General features: G+C 36.1%; 1 protein-coding gene across 3 annotated transcripts in view; it reads right to left on the bottom strand.

The window, feature by feature from the left end:
* Positions 1-19,143, bottom strand: part of DLG2 (discs large MAGUK scaffold protein 2) — a 1,019,534-nt gene that overhangs the window by 606,703 nt on the left and 393,688 nt on the right. Inside the window, exon 1 of one of the 3 annotated variants that reach the window (XM_021382622.1) lies at positions 11,609-11,687. The exons of the other annotated variants lie outside the window; for them this stretch is intronic. Within the exon in view, the coding sequence (XP_021238297.1) occupies positions 11,609-11,629 (21 nt within the window). The 5' untranslated portion in view covers positions 11,630-11,687. Of the gene's footprint in view, positions 1-11,608; positions 11,688-19,143 lie in introns of those variants that run through there. 3 annotated transcript variants of the gene reach the window in all.

Raw genomic sequence — 19,143 nt, forward strand, 5'->3', positions numbered from 1 at the left:
GGATAATTTTTGGGGGAGGTATTTAACCCAAGTTAGAAGGCAATTGTCTTATAAGATTTAAAAATTCATAGAAGAGCAGAGACAGTAAAAATATTCAATGTACTGGTTTTTCAGAAATGAATTATTTGCGTGAACATGTTGACTACATACTTGCAGAGCCTACTACTTATCCTGAACAATTCATTATTTGAAAGGGTAAAAGACCAACAAAATGAGTTACATCACAGAAGACGGATCTATGTGGAGAGTAAGTTACACAACACATGCAGCTCTTGGTCATAGAGCATTCCTGCTGTGCCTACTAATCTAAAGAGTAAGCCAGGATAGAAGATCTATGTTTTCCTCTGGTTTGCGGAGCCTCTTTGTACCATATTATCTAACTAATTTCTAGGACTGAAATACCAGTATGTTTATAAACAATATCTCAATGTAAATTAAGTTCTGTGTTTCATATACCTTTATACATTAATTGATTTGGAAGCCATGGTTCTCAAATAACGCCACATCTGTATAGATACAGTAAGATTTTATACACAGCCACCATGTGAAGTCCTCTTTCTATGTTTTATAACAATTTTATGTAAAAAATTTTTTGACTAGATTATACCATATTTGATTTTCAAACCTGTTTCTTCCATGAATTTGCTGGTGTCATCTGCTCTAAGACAGTAACAAAATTCAGAGCACCTCCTTCTCTAGAGATTTTCCAATATTAAGGAATGAAAGCTAATCTATGTTTTAGATGTGTTTCAGTCTTAGCCTTGCTGCAGATTATTGTTGCATTTCTATATCATACAGTCAAAACAGAATTAAGAAAGCAAGAGGGAAGGAACTTTAAACATTTAACATTACATATCTTCTACTCAGCAATTCTTCATTCACATTCTTTTTTGTGGTGTCTAGACTCACTGATCCTCATATGATGTCTCTCCACTGGACCTTTTAATGTATGTTTCTCTAATTTGTCATCAATATCTCCTTTTTGTCTTCTGCTCAAATACAGCGACTGCCACTCACCCTCATCACAACTCATACTCTTTACCAGCAGATGTACAAACCTGGGAGCAATGTCAGGAGTGTCTTTAGAAAGCTAAAATAAGAAGAGGGCTTTTACTTGTTAAGATCAGCTATTCATTCAAAAGCTGCCTCTCACCCAGCAGTCAAAGGAGGCAAGCACTGACATTCACAGAAAAATTCTGGAATTTGATCGCCAATTATCTAATTTAAACTGTTGAATAACTTGGAATAAAGGCAGCAAACAGTAAACCCTGAAAAGATTAAAAAAATGTCTTGACTCAGAACTCAGGAAGTCATGCAGTTGTTTCGAAATTCATGTGAAGGGTTTTATTCTCTGTAAACATAGGTAAAATTTCTACCTGCTGATAACAGACTCCAATCATCTCCAAATTACAGTTCTCCTTTCCTTACTTGGGAAGAATGAGTAAGATTTAGCCATTTCTTACAGATCTAGCTTTTCTCCCTCGTTATTGCTTGAAATTGCCAAGTGAAAGCCCTGTTAATTCATCTGTAGAATAAATGAAAAATAGTTATTGCCAGAAGAGTCAGGATGAGAACCTAGGAAATGCGTGGCCAGCATTTAACCACTGAGTTTTAGTCTGATGCTCTAATCCATGGTGTAAGGATCACAGCCTACATTCGTCAAATGGAAAGAACTTTTTTTCCCAAAAACATTGTTTTGCAGAGGCAAAGATGACATTAACAAATTTTTCAGAATGTACAGGTAAGAGGTCTCACCCCTTTTGTCCTCAAGCATCTGGTATACTAAGATTACGTGAAAAACGCCCTCATGGCTACTTCCATATGAATATTTGGAGACCCTAAGTGAACACCTGCTCCTTTTGTATCTGTTACAATGGCTCCAAGCATTCCCAAAAACGAGAGTAAACCCTGTGCAAGTTCAGTTTCCCTGCAGGTTCCCAGGAATGGCACTTGATATCTGGCAGTGAAACATCCCACAAATCTCCTCCTTTATCCTCTTTCTTTGGTGTAGAAATTAATTTAAACCTGTCAGCTGAGAATTTGCCTATTTGCATCGTAGATGCAGATTATTTCAGAATAGATAATTTATCTCTGTTGTTTATTTCAATTCTGAAAATGTATTTCATTACATTAATAACATTGGAAAGCTGCATCATTGATTACATCACTATGATATAAAAAGTTTGTAATATGTTTCTGCCAACAGGGACTTGGCAGAATCAGGGGGAAGAAAAGGCAAAAATAGAGTGAAGTGGCCAACAGCGTCAAAGTTCCCAGAAAGAAAAAAAAAAGCAGCTGAGCACTGTAGAAGTGGAAATGAAACAAAGTAAAAGCTGTACTAAATATTAAGAATGACAGAAATGTGGCTAAGAAACAGGGGTCCTTAGGACTGGGATTTTTAAATTTCGTCCATTCTTAATCTACAATTTCACCCTTTAAAGTCAGTCCCTAATTAATTTCAGTGAAAGTCACAGAATCATAAAATTATAGAACTTCAGCTTGGACTTTGAGTAACTGATAAAATGTAGTCCAACTTCTGCTTGAAGCAGGACTAACTTCAAAGCTAACACAAATGGCTCAGGACCCCTTCATTATTTTAGAAGTCTTCAAAAGGAGCTTTGAAAATCTGGAATCCAAAAGTTCAGTGGAGCTTAAGTTGAAGGAGAATTTAAGCTAAGGAAGACAATTCTTTTGATGAAACTTCTAAGAAAAATTGAAGTATCTGATCACTGGAAATTTTGTTCAGTGAAAATAACTGGATATTTCTAAAAGGATAGAGGCCTTCAGAGGGTTACTAGAAGGGGCAGAAACTCTCTAGATATGGAACAAGAAGACAGAATGAGTTATGTTTATATCTGTAAGGCTGTAAATATAGAACTTTGAGATGTTTTCTCAGTCAAAACAAAACCTGCAATTTTCAGATTCCTACAGCCAAAGTGATCTATACCTGTTCTTTCACAAGCATACAAAGTAATGTGTGCGGAGGAGGATCTAAGTCAATTCATTCAATGCTAAAACCTGCAGCATTACTGAAAGCTTACATAATAATGAAGCTATACATATTCTCTCACTCAACAATATGCTCTGCCTTGGATGTAAACAAGTTATAGCAAAAGTATCGTTTTCTGAATTCTATGGTTTTTCTCTCTTTGAAACAGACATTTGAACAACTTCTTATTTAATCCTGCAGTTGAAATAAAGGCTCACAGTCAGGATGCTGAACGTGAAAATGTATCTTAATTGTCTGTGCTTTACAGAATTCAACAGTTTCTTGATGCCTAAAACTTTTATACTCTTTAGCTATCAATTTAACAAAACTCAGTCATTCCTCATTAGTTATAAAATTGATAATAATAATTTCTGTAAGCAAGAACAATAACTGTCCCCCAGTAAACAGAAGTGTTGTTTTATTGAGGTTTGGGTGCAAATGGTGTTATAGAATAAAGTCTTCTGTGGTAGAAGCTGAGGCCATGTGTTAATCAGTTCACTCTTTGTTTACAGCTGTTTCTTCTCACCCTGTAAAATTCTCCATATTTTACTAATTCTTTTATGTTTTTATTCACAGAATGAACATTCTGAATAAAATGTGGTACTAACTAGAATCTAACATCAAGTAAAACTTTAAACTAAGCCTTTTTTTTACAGAGGCACATGCACTTGGTGTTAAATCAATGAAAAACTGTGCATTCCTCTATAGTGCCAGAAAAGAAAATTTGATGTGAGTTTCCTTGAAACACAACTCTCTGCTGTAATGATTACATTTTATCATGATTACTTTTGCTCTGGGAAATATTTTTTCAAATAAGATATAAAAAGAATTCCATTTGTAGCAATAAAGCTCCTATAAACAGTTTATAAAAGCAATCAAAAAGCCTTGGGCTATTTACAGAAGGAGCATACATTACCAATAAAATTAAAGAGTGTTTTTACAGCTCATATTTCACATCATTCTTTCTTCTTTTCTGAATTGCTGAAGATTTGCAAGTATGAAGCAAAAAGAAAAATAATTTCCATCCATTAGGTGGAGACTGAATAAATTAAAAAATTAAATTGGGCAGTTACTGAGGCAACCAGAATCAACATAATGTAAAGGCAGAAAGGAGTACACTTTATAACACACTTATTTTTCAGAAGGATTTTCCAATTGAATAGTTACTTTACCTGAAACTATACATCAAATAATGACTAATTTCTGCACTTAGAACTCCAAGTTAAGAGAATTACATCAACCATTCCCAATGGTAAGTGATACTTCAACTAACTTTCATAAACAACGTTTTGAAATATTTATTCAGGATGTTGTCTCCAGAGGCAATAAAAGTACTAACATATGTTTCTTAAAGAAAATTACCTGAAAGATTTTTAAAAGTTCTGAAAAACATAGAGAATTCAGATAGACTTCAGGCTCCTGAAGTGTTCAGAAGCTGAGTTTCTGAACTTCTTACTGCTGTGTAATGATGGCTTTTTGCAATACTGGAAAGATTGTCTAATAAATTTTAAAGACATTAAGATTGCTGTGGAAGTTATTAATAATAATAACATTTACTTATTTATTTATTCTTTAACCCAGGAAGCTCTAGGTCTGTTTTTCAGTGTTGAGAACTATTTTTAGCTCTCATGATGGAGCTTATCCAACCTAAGTTAACTTCATACCTATGTAATCAAGAAATCCCAGATGTTTCAGGTAATCATGTAATGATGGAAGTGTGCTTTAGCTCCATCCAAAGTAAATTGATATTAAAAAAATAAATAAAAATCAAGCATAGTAAGTCTATCATGAGGGGAGAAACATCAAGAAAGTATAGAATAGTTGGGTATTATTAGTTGACCACATAACCTTCCATAGGAAAGAATGGGAATGCAGAGGGTTTGTTTAAAGTTTGGTGACTAAAGTTTCACTGGCTAGGGATGAGAAATTAATTTCCTTTTCCTTAAAAAGGTTTAATTTTTACATTGATGTAAGCCATCTTTCATCCAAGCTGCCAAAATATATCTAACTGTTTCCATGAGGCAGTTGGTATAGGGGTCACAGCACTCATGAATGGACGTGGTCTCCTGTGGGAGGAAATATGGAGTTTATTCAATGGTGCAGTGAGGTTAGAATTTATTTCAGAAACCAGGGTTAGTAGATGGTCAGGACCACACACCTGTTCTACAAGAGGCCACGGGAGTTTAAGCCAACACTAATATTCAGCACTTTTGGCTTTGTTTCTCAAAAATGCAGGAAGGGCCATCATCAACAACATAGCCAACACAGGTACCTCTTGGGCCAGTCATAATTTACAGGGTTTTATACAGAAGTGATTATGAGACTGCAGACATTGTCTCACAAAACAGTTCTATCTGAGTTGTCAACCTCAGTGACAAATCTCTACCTAACGTGATTTAAAACACCTGAACTAAAGCCCCCTAATTTTTAAAGTTTATATAATGGAAATGACAACTGACCCAGCAACACAGAATATAATTATAATTAACAGGATTTTTCTGAAAAATGGCTGTAGTGCCTTGGGGAAAAATGTAGGTCACAGCATCAATTAATATCAGAACAACCTCCTCATTGCCTACGTAACATTTAACTTCAAATAATTTGGTTGCTGTAAATTAAACCCACCCTGCATGGCATCAGAGGAATGGAAAACATCATGAATAGCTAGTGCAAAAAAACTATTTCAAGCTGCAGCATATAACATTGGCAAAAAAAGAGAAAACATTGATATTAACAATATTTTTCTCAGTTTTTTTAGGAAAAAACTACTAACTGCAATATTCAGCTTTCTTTAACATTAACAGGATGTTAATATTAGGCCTCTACAGGAAATTATGTGAGAATTACTTAATCGGGAATTAAAAAAAGCAGTTACCCTTGCTGCTGATTGCAAAGAAGATGTAAGATTACTTAAGATTCAAGGGTTCAGTTTTAGTAACTGGGAGATCCAATGAAAAATCTTGTATGTTAGAAAGTGGAATATAGAAATAAACCACCTCAGATGAAACATGAGTCTCTGCAGGGGCCAATACTGAAAATTTATTTAAAATGCTTTTCTAGTAGTACTTGAAATATCAGTGATAACTGTTAATTGAAGCCACTGCAAAATTTAAGGAATTCCAGTTTGAAATAGTTGCCAACAAACAGCAACCCATTTTGAATAACACTAACTTACTGTTCCAGAACAATTTTCAGTAGTATATAATCCAGAATAAAGCTCTGATAACAAAATCTCTCAAACATTACCCATCATTTTAGTGTTTGTTTATCTAGAAAGTTATGTAATTTGAAGTTTAATCATTTGTTGTAATGGAAGCAAATGTTTCTGCTCAGATTGTGAGGTTGAATGACCAACTGCATGGTATTGAGCCAGGCTGCCTGAGCAAGACCTGACAAAGTCCTTCAGAGTGAACACAAGGGAGCAGCAACTGACACAATGGGAGGAAGGGGTAATAAATTGAGAAAATGTACCTCCAGCTTCTCTACTGCTCATGTGTAATCATGAATAATAAAAAGGTGCTGCAGGCAAAATTAGATGTGATACCCATGTAATGTTTTCATCACAAAAGTTCTTAACCAAGAAATGGATTTTTAATTCTGTAGTAATAAAGGAAAATTCTGAAAAATTAGCAGGGGAAGTATCTAAACAGTTATGGTAATACATATGACTCTGAATATAAAAAGGAAGTGGATCTATACATCAGAAAATTCCACCTGAATACAGTCAGCTTTTGAGATGCAAACTATGCCCATGTTCTCTACTGAGTTTTTCAAATAATAGTAAGGATTATAGGAGCCCAGCTGTCCTTTTTTGCAGATGAAAAGTTAAGGTCATCAAAAGAATGTTGGCTTCTGTTTTGTCCTATACCTATTGCTACATCTTGATGTCAGTGTTAAGGACTGGGATTCTATGTGGACAGCTTTCAGCAAATCCAGAACTAAAAGTGAAGTGGCTAAGCTTCAAAGATCTTAGACCCTGAGGCTAAAACAAGAGACAACAGAAAGAGATGGACTCCAAATAAACCAATTTTCAACATTTCTCCTTAGGACTAGGCTGAAGGCTTAGAATTCTAACTATCTAGCTATTTAATTGTTTCAGATATAAAGCCAAAGACAGGCTTTCTGAACAAAAACCATGAAAACGTGTAATTTATTTTTTTAATTTCTCAGTTGAGCAATGTACCTTTCCATCCTTGCATGAGTGGAGATGAGAGTCACTTTCTCCTGCTGAATGACAGAGAGCAATTAAGACAAAAATATGCTTTGTGGTATCTCAAACTTAAAGAATGTAGCTTATGTTCAATGCAAGTCAAAGCAGGGAACCAGAAAATCATTGCTTAAATGGGATATTTAGGAACAGGAAGGGTAAATCAAATCTGATTTTAATTACTCTAGAGGTTGAATGGCGCACCTATAGACCAGGAGCCTTGGTTTCTTTTTATCTCTAAATGTGCCAGACTGTTATTGTGTGAGAAAAGATCATTCACTGCTCTGAGAGTATGTGTAATAGTCTACAGTCACTAATGTTCTATGTAAAACAGAAAAATTTTAATAGTTGTTCAGGAAATATGATGTTTGTTTTTTTGTCTCAAAGCAATTTTCAATCTCCCTTTTACAGATAGGAAAACAAAGGCAAAGAGAATGAAGAAAGCTGACCCAAATGACTCAAGACTAGCTGCAAAGACAGAAAATGAAACAACATATCTTAAGTCTGGAATCTCATTTTAAAGACCACCTGGTCTACAATTAGTAGTACAAAATATCACAGAGATGGAGATGGCAGACAGTTGCACAACACTGAAAAAATATCAAACCCTCTCAAAGAGATCTTATGGTTTTAATCAACATTTACCACGTCCACTACCATTTACCACTAGAAATTAATAAAGGAAAATCATTCCAAATATCAGTGACCTTGGCAGGATTTAGCCTTCATCCTCATTTAGGCCCGGAGATGGCTGTACTAAGACTACATATCTGGTATATTGGAAAGGCAGGGCAAGGCAAAGGCAAAGGCAAAGGCAAAGGCAAAGGCAAAGGCAAAGGCAAAGGCAAAGGCAAAGGCAAAGGCAAAGGCAAGGTTGGGAGGAGAGGGGAGAAGAGGGGAGGGGAGGGAGGGGAGAGGGAGAAGGAGAGGGAGAGGGAGAGAAAGTGGAAAGAGAAGTGGAAAGAGAAATGGAAAGAGAAATGGAAAGAGAAATGGAAAGGGAAAGGGGACATTTCCAAGACAAGTGCAATAAAGTGAACCTAAGGATTTCCTAAGATATTTTGACTTTTTTTTCTCCTGGAAAATTAATAACTGAAGTCTGGAACACAGGTATTATTTATTTTATTTTGTTATTATTATTATTATTATTTTGTGAGAAGCCTCTTCAGGTAAGAGGCCAACAGAAATAATTTCTACTGAAATTTCATTGCATAGCTATAGGTAGCATCCAATTGATTCAAGTTTGCATTGAAGTGCAAGCTGCAAGTCTCATATCTAGCAAAATGAAAAATGAGAAAAGCATTGCTAACCTCCATTCATCCACAGGAAGGAAGGTAAATGGAAGTAAATGCTCTCATTAGACCAAGTAATACAATTCCACATATCTTCATTTGAGTTACTAGCTGGGGAAGAAAGTGATAAACTGCCTTAGTTAGACGAGTTGAATCTCACTCAGCTCTATTGTCCAATCCCACATTCCTGCACTAAAGAAGATTTTGCTGGGTCTGCTGAACCAGAGAGCAGGTGCCTATAAGATTCAGAGTTCAAAACAGAGAGTATCACTGTATCACTGAGTTTAGCCTAACGTACCACAGCTCATAACTCTGACAACTATATCTTAAATAAGAGTGCATATATATTTCAGAAACATAACGAGATAGAAATTTATAACTTCCTTTGATAATTTGTCCTGGGTCCTCACTGCTGAAAAGGCCTGTCCACTCTAGTACGTATTCTGGTTTTCTCTGCTGCACTGAAGAATCCCCTTATTCCCAGTCTCCTCACAGAAATACACTGTCATTACGTATGTTTCTGTCTGGAGGAATTTTTCTCCATTCCAGTCTCTATCCTCCCTCTGTAAACATATATACAGTAACTTTTAAAGGTAGGGACTCTGCAACTTTTCACAATATTTGTATTATCTTACTGTTGTTGCATACACAACTATAGTCTTACCCTTATTCTTCACTTAACATTATTTTTCACATTTAACATTAAAAGATCATTGTATAAACCGTTGCTGAGCTGCCCCTTCTTTCCCCTGAAACCACCTCAGAATAGTCTTTTTCCAGGTTAGAGGTCCCCTCTGTGTTTTTGCGGGTGACATTTCTTCCCTCTGGCTGTGTAACTCTCTCTTCCAGGTAATAATCACTTTGAATAGATTCTGCTTACCAGGCCAGACTGTAACTGGACTGCTCCATCTGACAGCTGTGCCCTCCTCTTCTCCTATTTTTTAAATCTTTTCATGATCTACAAATCTTGCCATCCACAAATTCATGCCACCTTCCAAATCATTTGAGATAACATTGAAACATGCTGTCTACAGCCGATTCTAAATCATGGAAGACTGTCTCTCAATATGTCCATGAAAGGGCCATTTATCATTTACTGGTACTTTGCAATGTCAGCTAATCAGTCCTTAATGAGTATTACTTTGATAAAGTATACTGTTATTTATTAAAATAAGATACATTGTAATATTAAATCAAATGCCTTACTAAAATCAACACAACATTTAGGAACATTAATCAAATAAATTCACAGTTTATCTAATATAATTGCAATGCTTTAAACCTATGCTGAATATCATCAACTTATTCTTACCATAAATATACTATTATGCTTGCTTTCTTAGCTAAATATTCCTTAATCATTCCAATATTTTTCCCAGGGATGACCTCTAGCTAACCTGCTCTGCAGAATTATTTTTTTTAAATAAAAATAAATAGCACACAGTCCAGAATTTCAAAAATATTCTAACATATCTCTTCAGCTTGATTTTTTTATGGCTCTTAGGCGAAAGTTATCAAGTAATGAGCTTTCTGATTTACTTATTTTATCACCAGCAGATGTTGTTTAACATGCTTTTAAAGATTCAGTGCTGTTTGCATAGTAGGGACACTGGATCTCCTACTACCATATGGGCTTGTTAAGGAGCAAACAGCACTTGCCTCCTACTGTGTGCCACTCAGTATTGAAGAGGTATCAGAGCTTTTGTTCATCTTTGTGTGAATAAATGACACGATTAATTAAAGAGTGACTGACTAGCTTCATTTTTCTTCTTTGAAGGTGTTAAAAAAAGCAGTAAGAATTAGTTATGTGCATCCAAAATAAACCAAGAAAAAAATTTCATTTGACCATTTTCAAAATCATAGTAGGCAGAAACAGAGTGTTAAGATATACACAGTAAGAGTTCTTATTCATTATATTTAATACTGAATTCAACCTTAAGCACTCCATATTTTTTTCCCTTTTATTTGTGAAAATTACCTAAACATCATTAGCCATTGAATTGATGTCCACCTGGCAGAGTGCTCCGCAAGGGTCACTGAGAATGATCATCTGCCTATTTATCCCTGTGTCTTGCTAACTCTGAAATCAAAGGATAGCAATTTGGACATCAACAACATATCACTGTAGACTACATTTACCAGAAATATTCCATTAGTGTGCATTATCCTGAAATCTTAACCTGTCTCCTTTTCCTCCTGAGATTCCAAAGGACCCAGCTGGCAAGAAACCAAAATATCAAGTTTCTCCCATGTCTATTACGATAATGGCAGGGGGTCATACACTGAAAGCTGAGAACACAAATGCAGCAGAAACCAAACTGAATATTTTGATAACAGGAATGTATGGAGGTTTGTATCCTCATGCAATATAGTCATTGGCTTTTTTGTTGTTGTTGTTTGTACATTTGTTTGAATTGGAGTTTTTCATTGTACTAGCTTCAATGATAACTCCTTTATTGAAAAAGGTCTTTGACTAAAAAAAATCTCCATCAATGCTGTTGTCTGTTAGGTTTCTCAAGTCCATGACAGCAGCAACATTCAGCATAAATACGCTTAATTTTCCATTCCTATATTCCAGGTTGGTCCTGCCTGCTACCGCTCATAAACTGATTGTTTCACTGCAAGGCCAAAAGAGAATAAAGAAATTTCAAAAAGATAAAACTTAAATTTTTCTCATCACATGAGGTACCTAAATTCTAGGCAATTACATGTGTTATTTGACTATAAAGAACGTGTAGACGATGGAGAGAAAGTCTGGACAATGGAGAGAGACAATCATTTTTAGGACACAATCCACTTCAATCTATAGAAGACATCCAAAGCCAGTTAGAACTGCGATCAGGAAGAGTCGTTTACTATCACGGCAATACTGTTGAGTTGGTCAGATGTCAAAAGCCAGGTGAGGCCAAATTGTTTTTCTAAAAGAACAAATTATTTTCAGTTTAATCACTGTGTAGCTGAGGCAGAATTTTTGTGCCTCAGCATCTTGTCAATTATTGAGGTGTTCAGTACAGAAATTAAAAAAAAAAAAAAAAAAAAAAGGCAAAACTGTGAAGCAGCAGTCCAGAAACTAATTCCTTTCCTCACTTTTTTACCCACAGCTCAGTTCACTACTCTCACCTGTGCATTAGTCCATTCCATTTCAGGGAAAGGTCCCAGCTGAAGGCCTCTACCTGTGGGATTCTCTTCCTCTTGGCCTTTCTGGAAGTACATAGAGACATCTACTCAGGACATGTTCCAAACTCAGATTTTTCATTATGTTTGCATATGGTGCTTAGTTGTGTACTTTTGCTTCCCAGTTTGTTTTTCAGGGGTGAGGAGAATTTGTTGCTATAACTGCTCTGGGAATTAATCTGGCATACCATCTATTCCTTTCAAGTTGTAAATTGGTATTAATACACACTAAAGCGCTCAGAGGCTTTTTAACATAAATGAAATAGCATTATGCTCTATAATATTCAATGTGCTATTGATTATAAATACTTGTGGAACAGTTATTTTTCCTTCAAGGAAGAACAAGCAAGGGACAAATATTTCATGAGAATTAACACTGCACTACTTTATTTCAGTATATTTTCAGTATGGAACATCTACCAATCTCAAGTAATTATTAGCAAATCAAGCAAAAATGCTATAAAGGAATGAATAAATATTCTCTTGACAGTCCACCTCTTTCTAGATAAAATTAGAAATAATCCTGTTTCTTTTAAATTTTAAAACCCACTCTATATTATCTTTATGAGTTTGTGATGTTTAACAGTAGGAGGCCATACATTCACTTTTAACAAACATTGCACTTATTTATTTATTTATTTATTTATTTTGTGAAATGGAAAATCTGCAACGAATTCACACCCCTGACTAGGCATGAACCAATGCCATTGCAGAAAACGGGAATTCTTACCGAACAACAATTTGAGAGGGCCCTGTAAGTAGAGGGGAGAACTGTGTGGTAAGGGTCATAGTGTTTGCTAATAATGAAACTACATGCCTGCAGCTAAGCATCTAACAGCTTTTTTTAATACAATGTTTAATTTCTAGAGTACCAAAATGCATTTTTACAAAGTTCTTATTGTTTACAATGTTTATGTAAAGTTTATGCTCACCTTATAGTATATTACTTTAAGGATTTTTTTTTCACCTATTATTAAAAATTACAACTTTTTAAATGCAAAAGGACAAAAAAAACCTTCTTTTCACTATCTCCTGCAATATTAAGACATTTTACTTGCAAGCACTAGGTAAACAAGACAGTCAGGGAAGTCTTGAGACACTGTCAGTATAAAGAATGGCTACAAATTAAAAAAAAAAAAGGGTGTACAACATTTTATTGTTAAGTAGAATCTAAAGAAAAGATACTTCTTGCTCTGCTTTCAAGCATTACTGCTGCCATAAAATAGTATCGTTAAGAGCTGAGGTTTATAGTGATGCTGTCAAACTTCAGGCACTTGGATGTCAGCTATGAGCAGAGTCCTTTCAGCAATGGGAAACTCTTGAGCATGGTTCAAAGTTCAAAGGCACTCGATCACCTTTGGAGGATGCATTCGTACCATGCCTCGGTCAGGATAGATTTAGGTCTGAATACACAATCAAATTCATATGGACAGGATATTTTAACATGACAAAATCTGGAGTAACATTTCTTAGAATGTAATGAGTGGCAATGGATTCCCACACATCAAGATCGGGCCTACAGGAATGATTGGAAGGCACTAAAGGGACAAGTCCAGCACGGCTGATGTGTTTAGACCACAGTAAGTTCTGCTTATAGTATGTTTAGTTTAGGTTTTAGATTAGATTCTGGAGACTTAAAAAAATAAATGCATAGTTTCATAAACATAGGAGAAATGCTCATGGAGCACTAAGAACTGCTCTGAGGAAGGAAGCATCAAATGCAAAAATACAAAGAAAGGAACATTTATATGGAGATCACTCACTAAAAAGGAGCCAAGAATGAGGTTCTGTTGCAAAACAGCTTTCCTTCAAAACATTGCTGTGCATAAGGACGTGAGTTATAACTATTACGCTGTAAGTACTGACTATGAGAAAACAGCAGAACTGTGTCATTTGGGGGACACTGTGATTTAAGATAGGTACTGAACAAAAATGAAGGAAACCTACACGAGAAGAAAAACAACAAGATGTTTAGAATTCACAGCCTACAAAAGACCAAAGACAGGATATTACATGGGGATAGTGATCAGTTGCCTCCACTGAGGCCAGAACCTTGAGATATCATCCTAAATTGGCTGCTGTGAAAAAAGCCTCTGACAGCTACGATGCTGAAATACTGAAACAAAGTCTTTTCAACCCCTCATGCTATGATTCCATAGCTTTTATCAATCAGAACTTCAGGTTTCCTGGTAATTTCATCAATTTTATTAGGGAACCAGACAAATAATAGCCAGCCAACAGGAAAAGGAATAGTCCTCTGTGCTAATTAAATATATATGTATATATATATACTTTTTTTCAAATTAATATTGTACAAATTGCACTGAGTAGAACTATGGTGTAGAAATGTAGCTCTCTTCATGAAATATGCTCTTGAATAAATGCTACTCAAATGGGAGTGAAGGAGTATTTACAAACAGCAGTATTTATAGGCATCATAGTATATATTACAAATCTGACAACCCTAAAGGTGAGTATGATTTTCACAAATAAGACTCTTCTGTTGTCATTAGATGTATGAAGTTATCACTTTGTCTGCAGCTGCTGCTTCATAAGGATCCCTTCATTGGGCTGGAGCACCTTTCCTATGAAGAAAGGCTGAGGTAGGTGGGCTTGTTGAGCTTGGAGAAGAGAAGGCTCTTGGGATACCTCAGTGTGGCCTTCCAGTACTTAAAGCTTATAAGTGGGAGGGGGACCGACTTGTTATACAGTCTGATAGTGATAGGATAAAGGGAAATGATTCAAACAGAAAGAGGGGAGATTTAGATCAGATGTTAGGAATAAATTATTTACTCAGAGGGTGCTGAGGCCTTGACATTGCTGCCCAGAGAAGCTGTGGATGCCCCATCCCTGGAGGTGCTCAAGGCCAGGTTGGATGGGCCCTGGGCAGCCTAAGCTGGTGAGGGGCAACCAGTCCAGGGCAGGGGGTTGGAACTGGGTGGGCTTTAAGGTCCCTTCCAACCCAAACCATTCTGTGATTCTATGACTCATAAGGGATGGCCTGTCATTTCCAAAAGCTCTGTGAATACCTCAGATCTTGCAGGACATCTAATATAGTAGGAGATGCCTAACTTAGACAACTGAATCTCAACCCCAAGAAGGTTCTCTAGCTGATAATAGACAATGGCAACTGTACAAATTATTATATATTCTAAATATAAATGGATAACACACCTTAAAGTCAAAGTTTTAAATAAGACATAAGGACAAATTGGATTCGATGTCCAAGTATTCCAATTTTAGAAGGGCTTATATACATTCATATTTAGAGGTCTGCCTGGAAAATTTTGTTAATCTGTGGATTAAGGAAGAATTCATTTCTTGCCATGGAAAGGGAATGGCACATACGCAATACTGGGATGTCCCTTGGTCCTACAAAAGTACCTTCGTACAACATTGGACAGTATCAACAAGTCATCCATTCAAGGAAAACTGAAAAAAATCATTGTTTCTCTCTGAAAAGAAAAAAATCTTAAGAAAGTGAAGATCATATGAAAATCTGAAGGAATTAGGAAGTTCCTGCTAATCTTACATAGAGGGCACTGAAGTATTGCTATGCCAAGAAGCAGTAATAAAACATGAATGCAGGGAGAAGGGGTGCATAAAGAAAATTGCATTACTGTGTCTAAATAAAGCAATGAAAAACTGTTGCGTTTACAGGAACTTCAATATCCTGATTGAACCAACATTGTTCATTTTAAATGTTCCTTATGCCAACAATGTAACAGTTAGTTAGATGAATTCTACAGAATTTACTGATGTGCAATTACAAGTCACACTAAAATCAGCATTATCATGGGGTGATAGACTTTCGTGACAAATAACTATGTTTAAACTACAAGTTTCAATCATGTCAGGTAATGAAGGGAAGAAAAATTTCAAGCAAAAGCTTAAAAATATACAGGAGTCCACAACTTCCTTTTAAAATTTAAGTCTTTCTTCATACCAACTTGTAGAAAAATAATAAAAGCTTGATAGCACATTGGTGATGAGTCCAAAAATACTTTTAAAGCAGGCAGGCTTGTGAATGAAATGAAAATTCAAGACCAGCAGATGGGTTTGACTGCTGTTAAATGTGGAGTGGTTTCCAAGAACATTATGTATGTAATAATAAATAGCCAGAGACATAAAGTTTTCCCAGTAGTTTAAATCCTAAGAATATGAGCTAAGAGAGGGCTTTAAGTTTTGGCTCACTGCAACATCCTTACATTTTACCCTTGTCTACAGCAGCAGAACATGCTTGTTATTGACAACGGGTGTCAGCAATGGGTGCAATTAAAACAGCACTGAGCACAGTTTTACAAGCAGGCAGGTTTAACATGGGCTTTCTGAAACAAGAATAGTTCTTGGCTGTGCTTGCAGGTTAATCACATTCAGCACCAGTATAGTCATTGTCAGCAATGGATAATTACACTAGTGTACACAATGCCTCAATTTGTGCATATGTTTTACATAATAGCTATGTTAAGAATTTCCTTCCCTTCTAATTCTTGATCTGGATGTGGGAATGGGGATGGCGTGCCACATGTAGGACTCCCACAGTTTGGATCTAACTGTCTCCATGCCTTATGCCCTATTGGTTTGAAGCAAATGTGAAGTTCCAAAGCCCTGTGAAGACAGGCAGCAGATTTTCTGTCTGTATTTAAAACACTTCTGGCTTTATCTCCTAAACCACTACAAAATGGTTTTGTCAAGTGGCAGCTATGACTAAGTTAAAGCTGCCTTTTTCACCACATATCATTATATTTGACTGACACAAATATTTGTGACATGCAATAAAATTGAAACTTATAATGCTGTACTGCTTTGCACAGAAGCACTGACAAGGAAGGCTGCAAAAGAATGAGTGGAGCTGAGAGAAAGAAGAAAGCTACACTGGAATGGAAGCCCAGAAAAAAAGTCATGTCTTTTATCTTCAGTGAAGCCAATTGCTTCTGTAGAAACAAAGGCTTTGTGAGGAACCATGGAGAAGAGTGGTGCTAGGTCCAAGGAAGACTGGAGCTCAGTGCAGACTTGTGCTTTAATGCACACATCTGCATGCAGAGATGTACCAGGGATTCTGGTTAGTTAGTTTGCTGAATCCTATCCTGGATGAGCTTGGGGGAATGGGAATGGAAAGAGAATAAGTGAAATAAGAAAAAGGTGAGGAACCAAGCGAAAGAACTGTACCAGATGTTACCTGAGATGTCACATCTTCATGTGGGGTACAGAGCATACACTTGTTCTGTTGCCAGCCTATTACTTTTCATAGCTACTTTAGAAAATCACGTTTCTAAGCTGACATGCTATAAGCTTCCTTTTTCCACTTAATTTTCTCTGTAAAAACAAATTTTGATACAACTATCACAAAAACACAGCTCTTCAGTCCTATCATTGAACCCCCATTCATGAAATGGATAAAATTAATTCAAGTGATTGATGTTTGTGCGGCATTCGGTGACCAGTTGGTGTTCAGGGGTCTTCCAAGAGACCTTCCTCATCACTTGACTGTACTTACTGCAAGGCAAAAAAAGCTTACTCTTACTTGGGAAACTCAGATATTAAATCAGCAGTCCCCTATATAAACTCATGTACTTTTGGTCAATCCAATAAGTAACCGTATTAGTAGAGTACAATTAATTTGGAGATTTCTAGAGCAGTTGCTTTGGTCCAAAAGGTCTCACCTCAAACATCCTTACTGCTGCTGTCAAACTGCTTGTTTTGCTTGCTCCCTGATTAAGTTGCTTTTGGTGCTGGTTAGCTCAACTCGATAGCTATATAATATTTCAGCTATTCCTGGAACTGGCTGTAATCCTGAAAAAAGGCAGCCAAGAAACATGCTCAAGCCTGGACCCTCCCTGCCCTCAATGCTAACCGTTAGTGGAAGTTCTGGCCCTGTTTTGGATCAATCCAGCTGATCTCTTCCAGGCAAAAAACTATTCTAGAAGGGACCAGACTTAAGTGGTGTAGACATGAACCAGACAACATAAACTGACTTTCTGCACAGCAGTGTAGACCCAGATGCTCTCCACTATTAGAGCAGCACACAACCTTACATGAGGTAAGCGTATCCAAGACTTCTACTTGTATCATTCACTTTGCCATATCTTTTTTCCACGATTTGTCAGTCTACTATGACATTGAGTGGTTTCTAGAAATTCAAGTATGCTTTTTTTCAGACTCCTGTTAATCAAAGTTATCAGTGATGACAACTTCATTTCAGTGGAGGCATTTGAAATTTCTGAATACATATAATAGACTCACCAATTTCTCAATAGAGTTTTTGGCTGTTGTTTTGTTTTTTTTTTTTAACAGTCTTTTCATCAGCCATTTAGATGTAATGTAGTGTTCTAATGAACACTACTTAAACTCAGGCTCAGTAAACTGCAGTCGTTTCTCAGATTATTAGTCATCCAGTTGTACTATGTACATCAAAAATGGATTTGGTATGTATGAGGTCCTCTTTCACAGGAGCATCTCCTAATAAATCAAGGCTAACATTCAAGCACAAATACATAGGTTTGTGCTTTTTTTTCCCACTTTAAAATGTGAAACAGTGAAACAGTAAGTGCCTTTTATTTCCTTTTTTTTTTTTCCCTCAACAACCAATATGAGCATCTTTTGCATGATGTAGGCTGTATTTCTGGCATATCCTGCAAGGTTTTTGCCAAATGAAGCCAGTACAAAATGTTTTTCATCTTAACTCATGAGTTGTTCACTCTAAGTAACTTTCATTTCAATATACTTTTTTCTGTCACATTTAGGAGATCAACTTTCCAACTCCTTTCAGACCTAAAGTTCTTACCGAAATTGGTCATAAGGGTTAAGTACATGCCACTGCCAACTGCAGTCATTTTCCAGAGCTTTACCTTGAATCTTCTCTGGCAGTCTCTGTGCATGTCTCATCTGAGATCAGACTGGATATTATGGCACAGTTATTTGGAACAAAATTTAGGCTCAGGACAATTTTTTTCTACTAAGATTCTGTCAATCGCATGAGACACTTGGTCCAAAACCAGAATCTCTCTTACAGTTTTATAAGCAGTTCATGAATCATGCATTTTAACTAAAAGAAGTTATATATCTGAGCAAAAATGGCTTTCCAAGCCATTATGAAAATTGATATATGGTCAATATTACCTCATATTAGCTTATATTCATGAGATATTTACAATGACAATTTAAAGTCTCCTTATGTATTACAGTAAACTGATATTAGGTTTTTATCATCTGTAATGCAGAAGCTATTTCCAGGCTTTGCAGAGTAGAATTAGAAGATTGAAAGCAAACCAGTATTTCAACTACGAAAATCATCAAGATCCTCTGACGCTTTCTGCTTTCCAAACTTTTATTAAGATTAAAGCATTAATTTCTCTGTATTGCTCTCCTTTCAAAGAAAACAGAGTGCACTGAGGATGCAGATGTCAAAAAGGATCAGTGTTATGATCTACTAGTGCCCCCCAAAAGCTAACAATACATGAAACAGGAGTTCATTCAGCTTT

This window comes from Numida meleagris, chromosome 1 (assembly GCF_002078875.1).
Source record: "Numida meleagris isolate 19003 breed g44 Domestic line chromosome 1, NumMel1.0, whole genome shotgun sequence".
In the NCBI taxonomy this organism is placed as follows: domain Eukaryota; kingdom Metazoa; phylum Chordata; class Aves; order Galliformes; family Numididae; genus Numida; species Numida meleagris.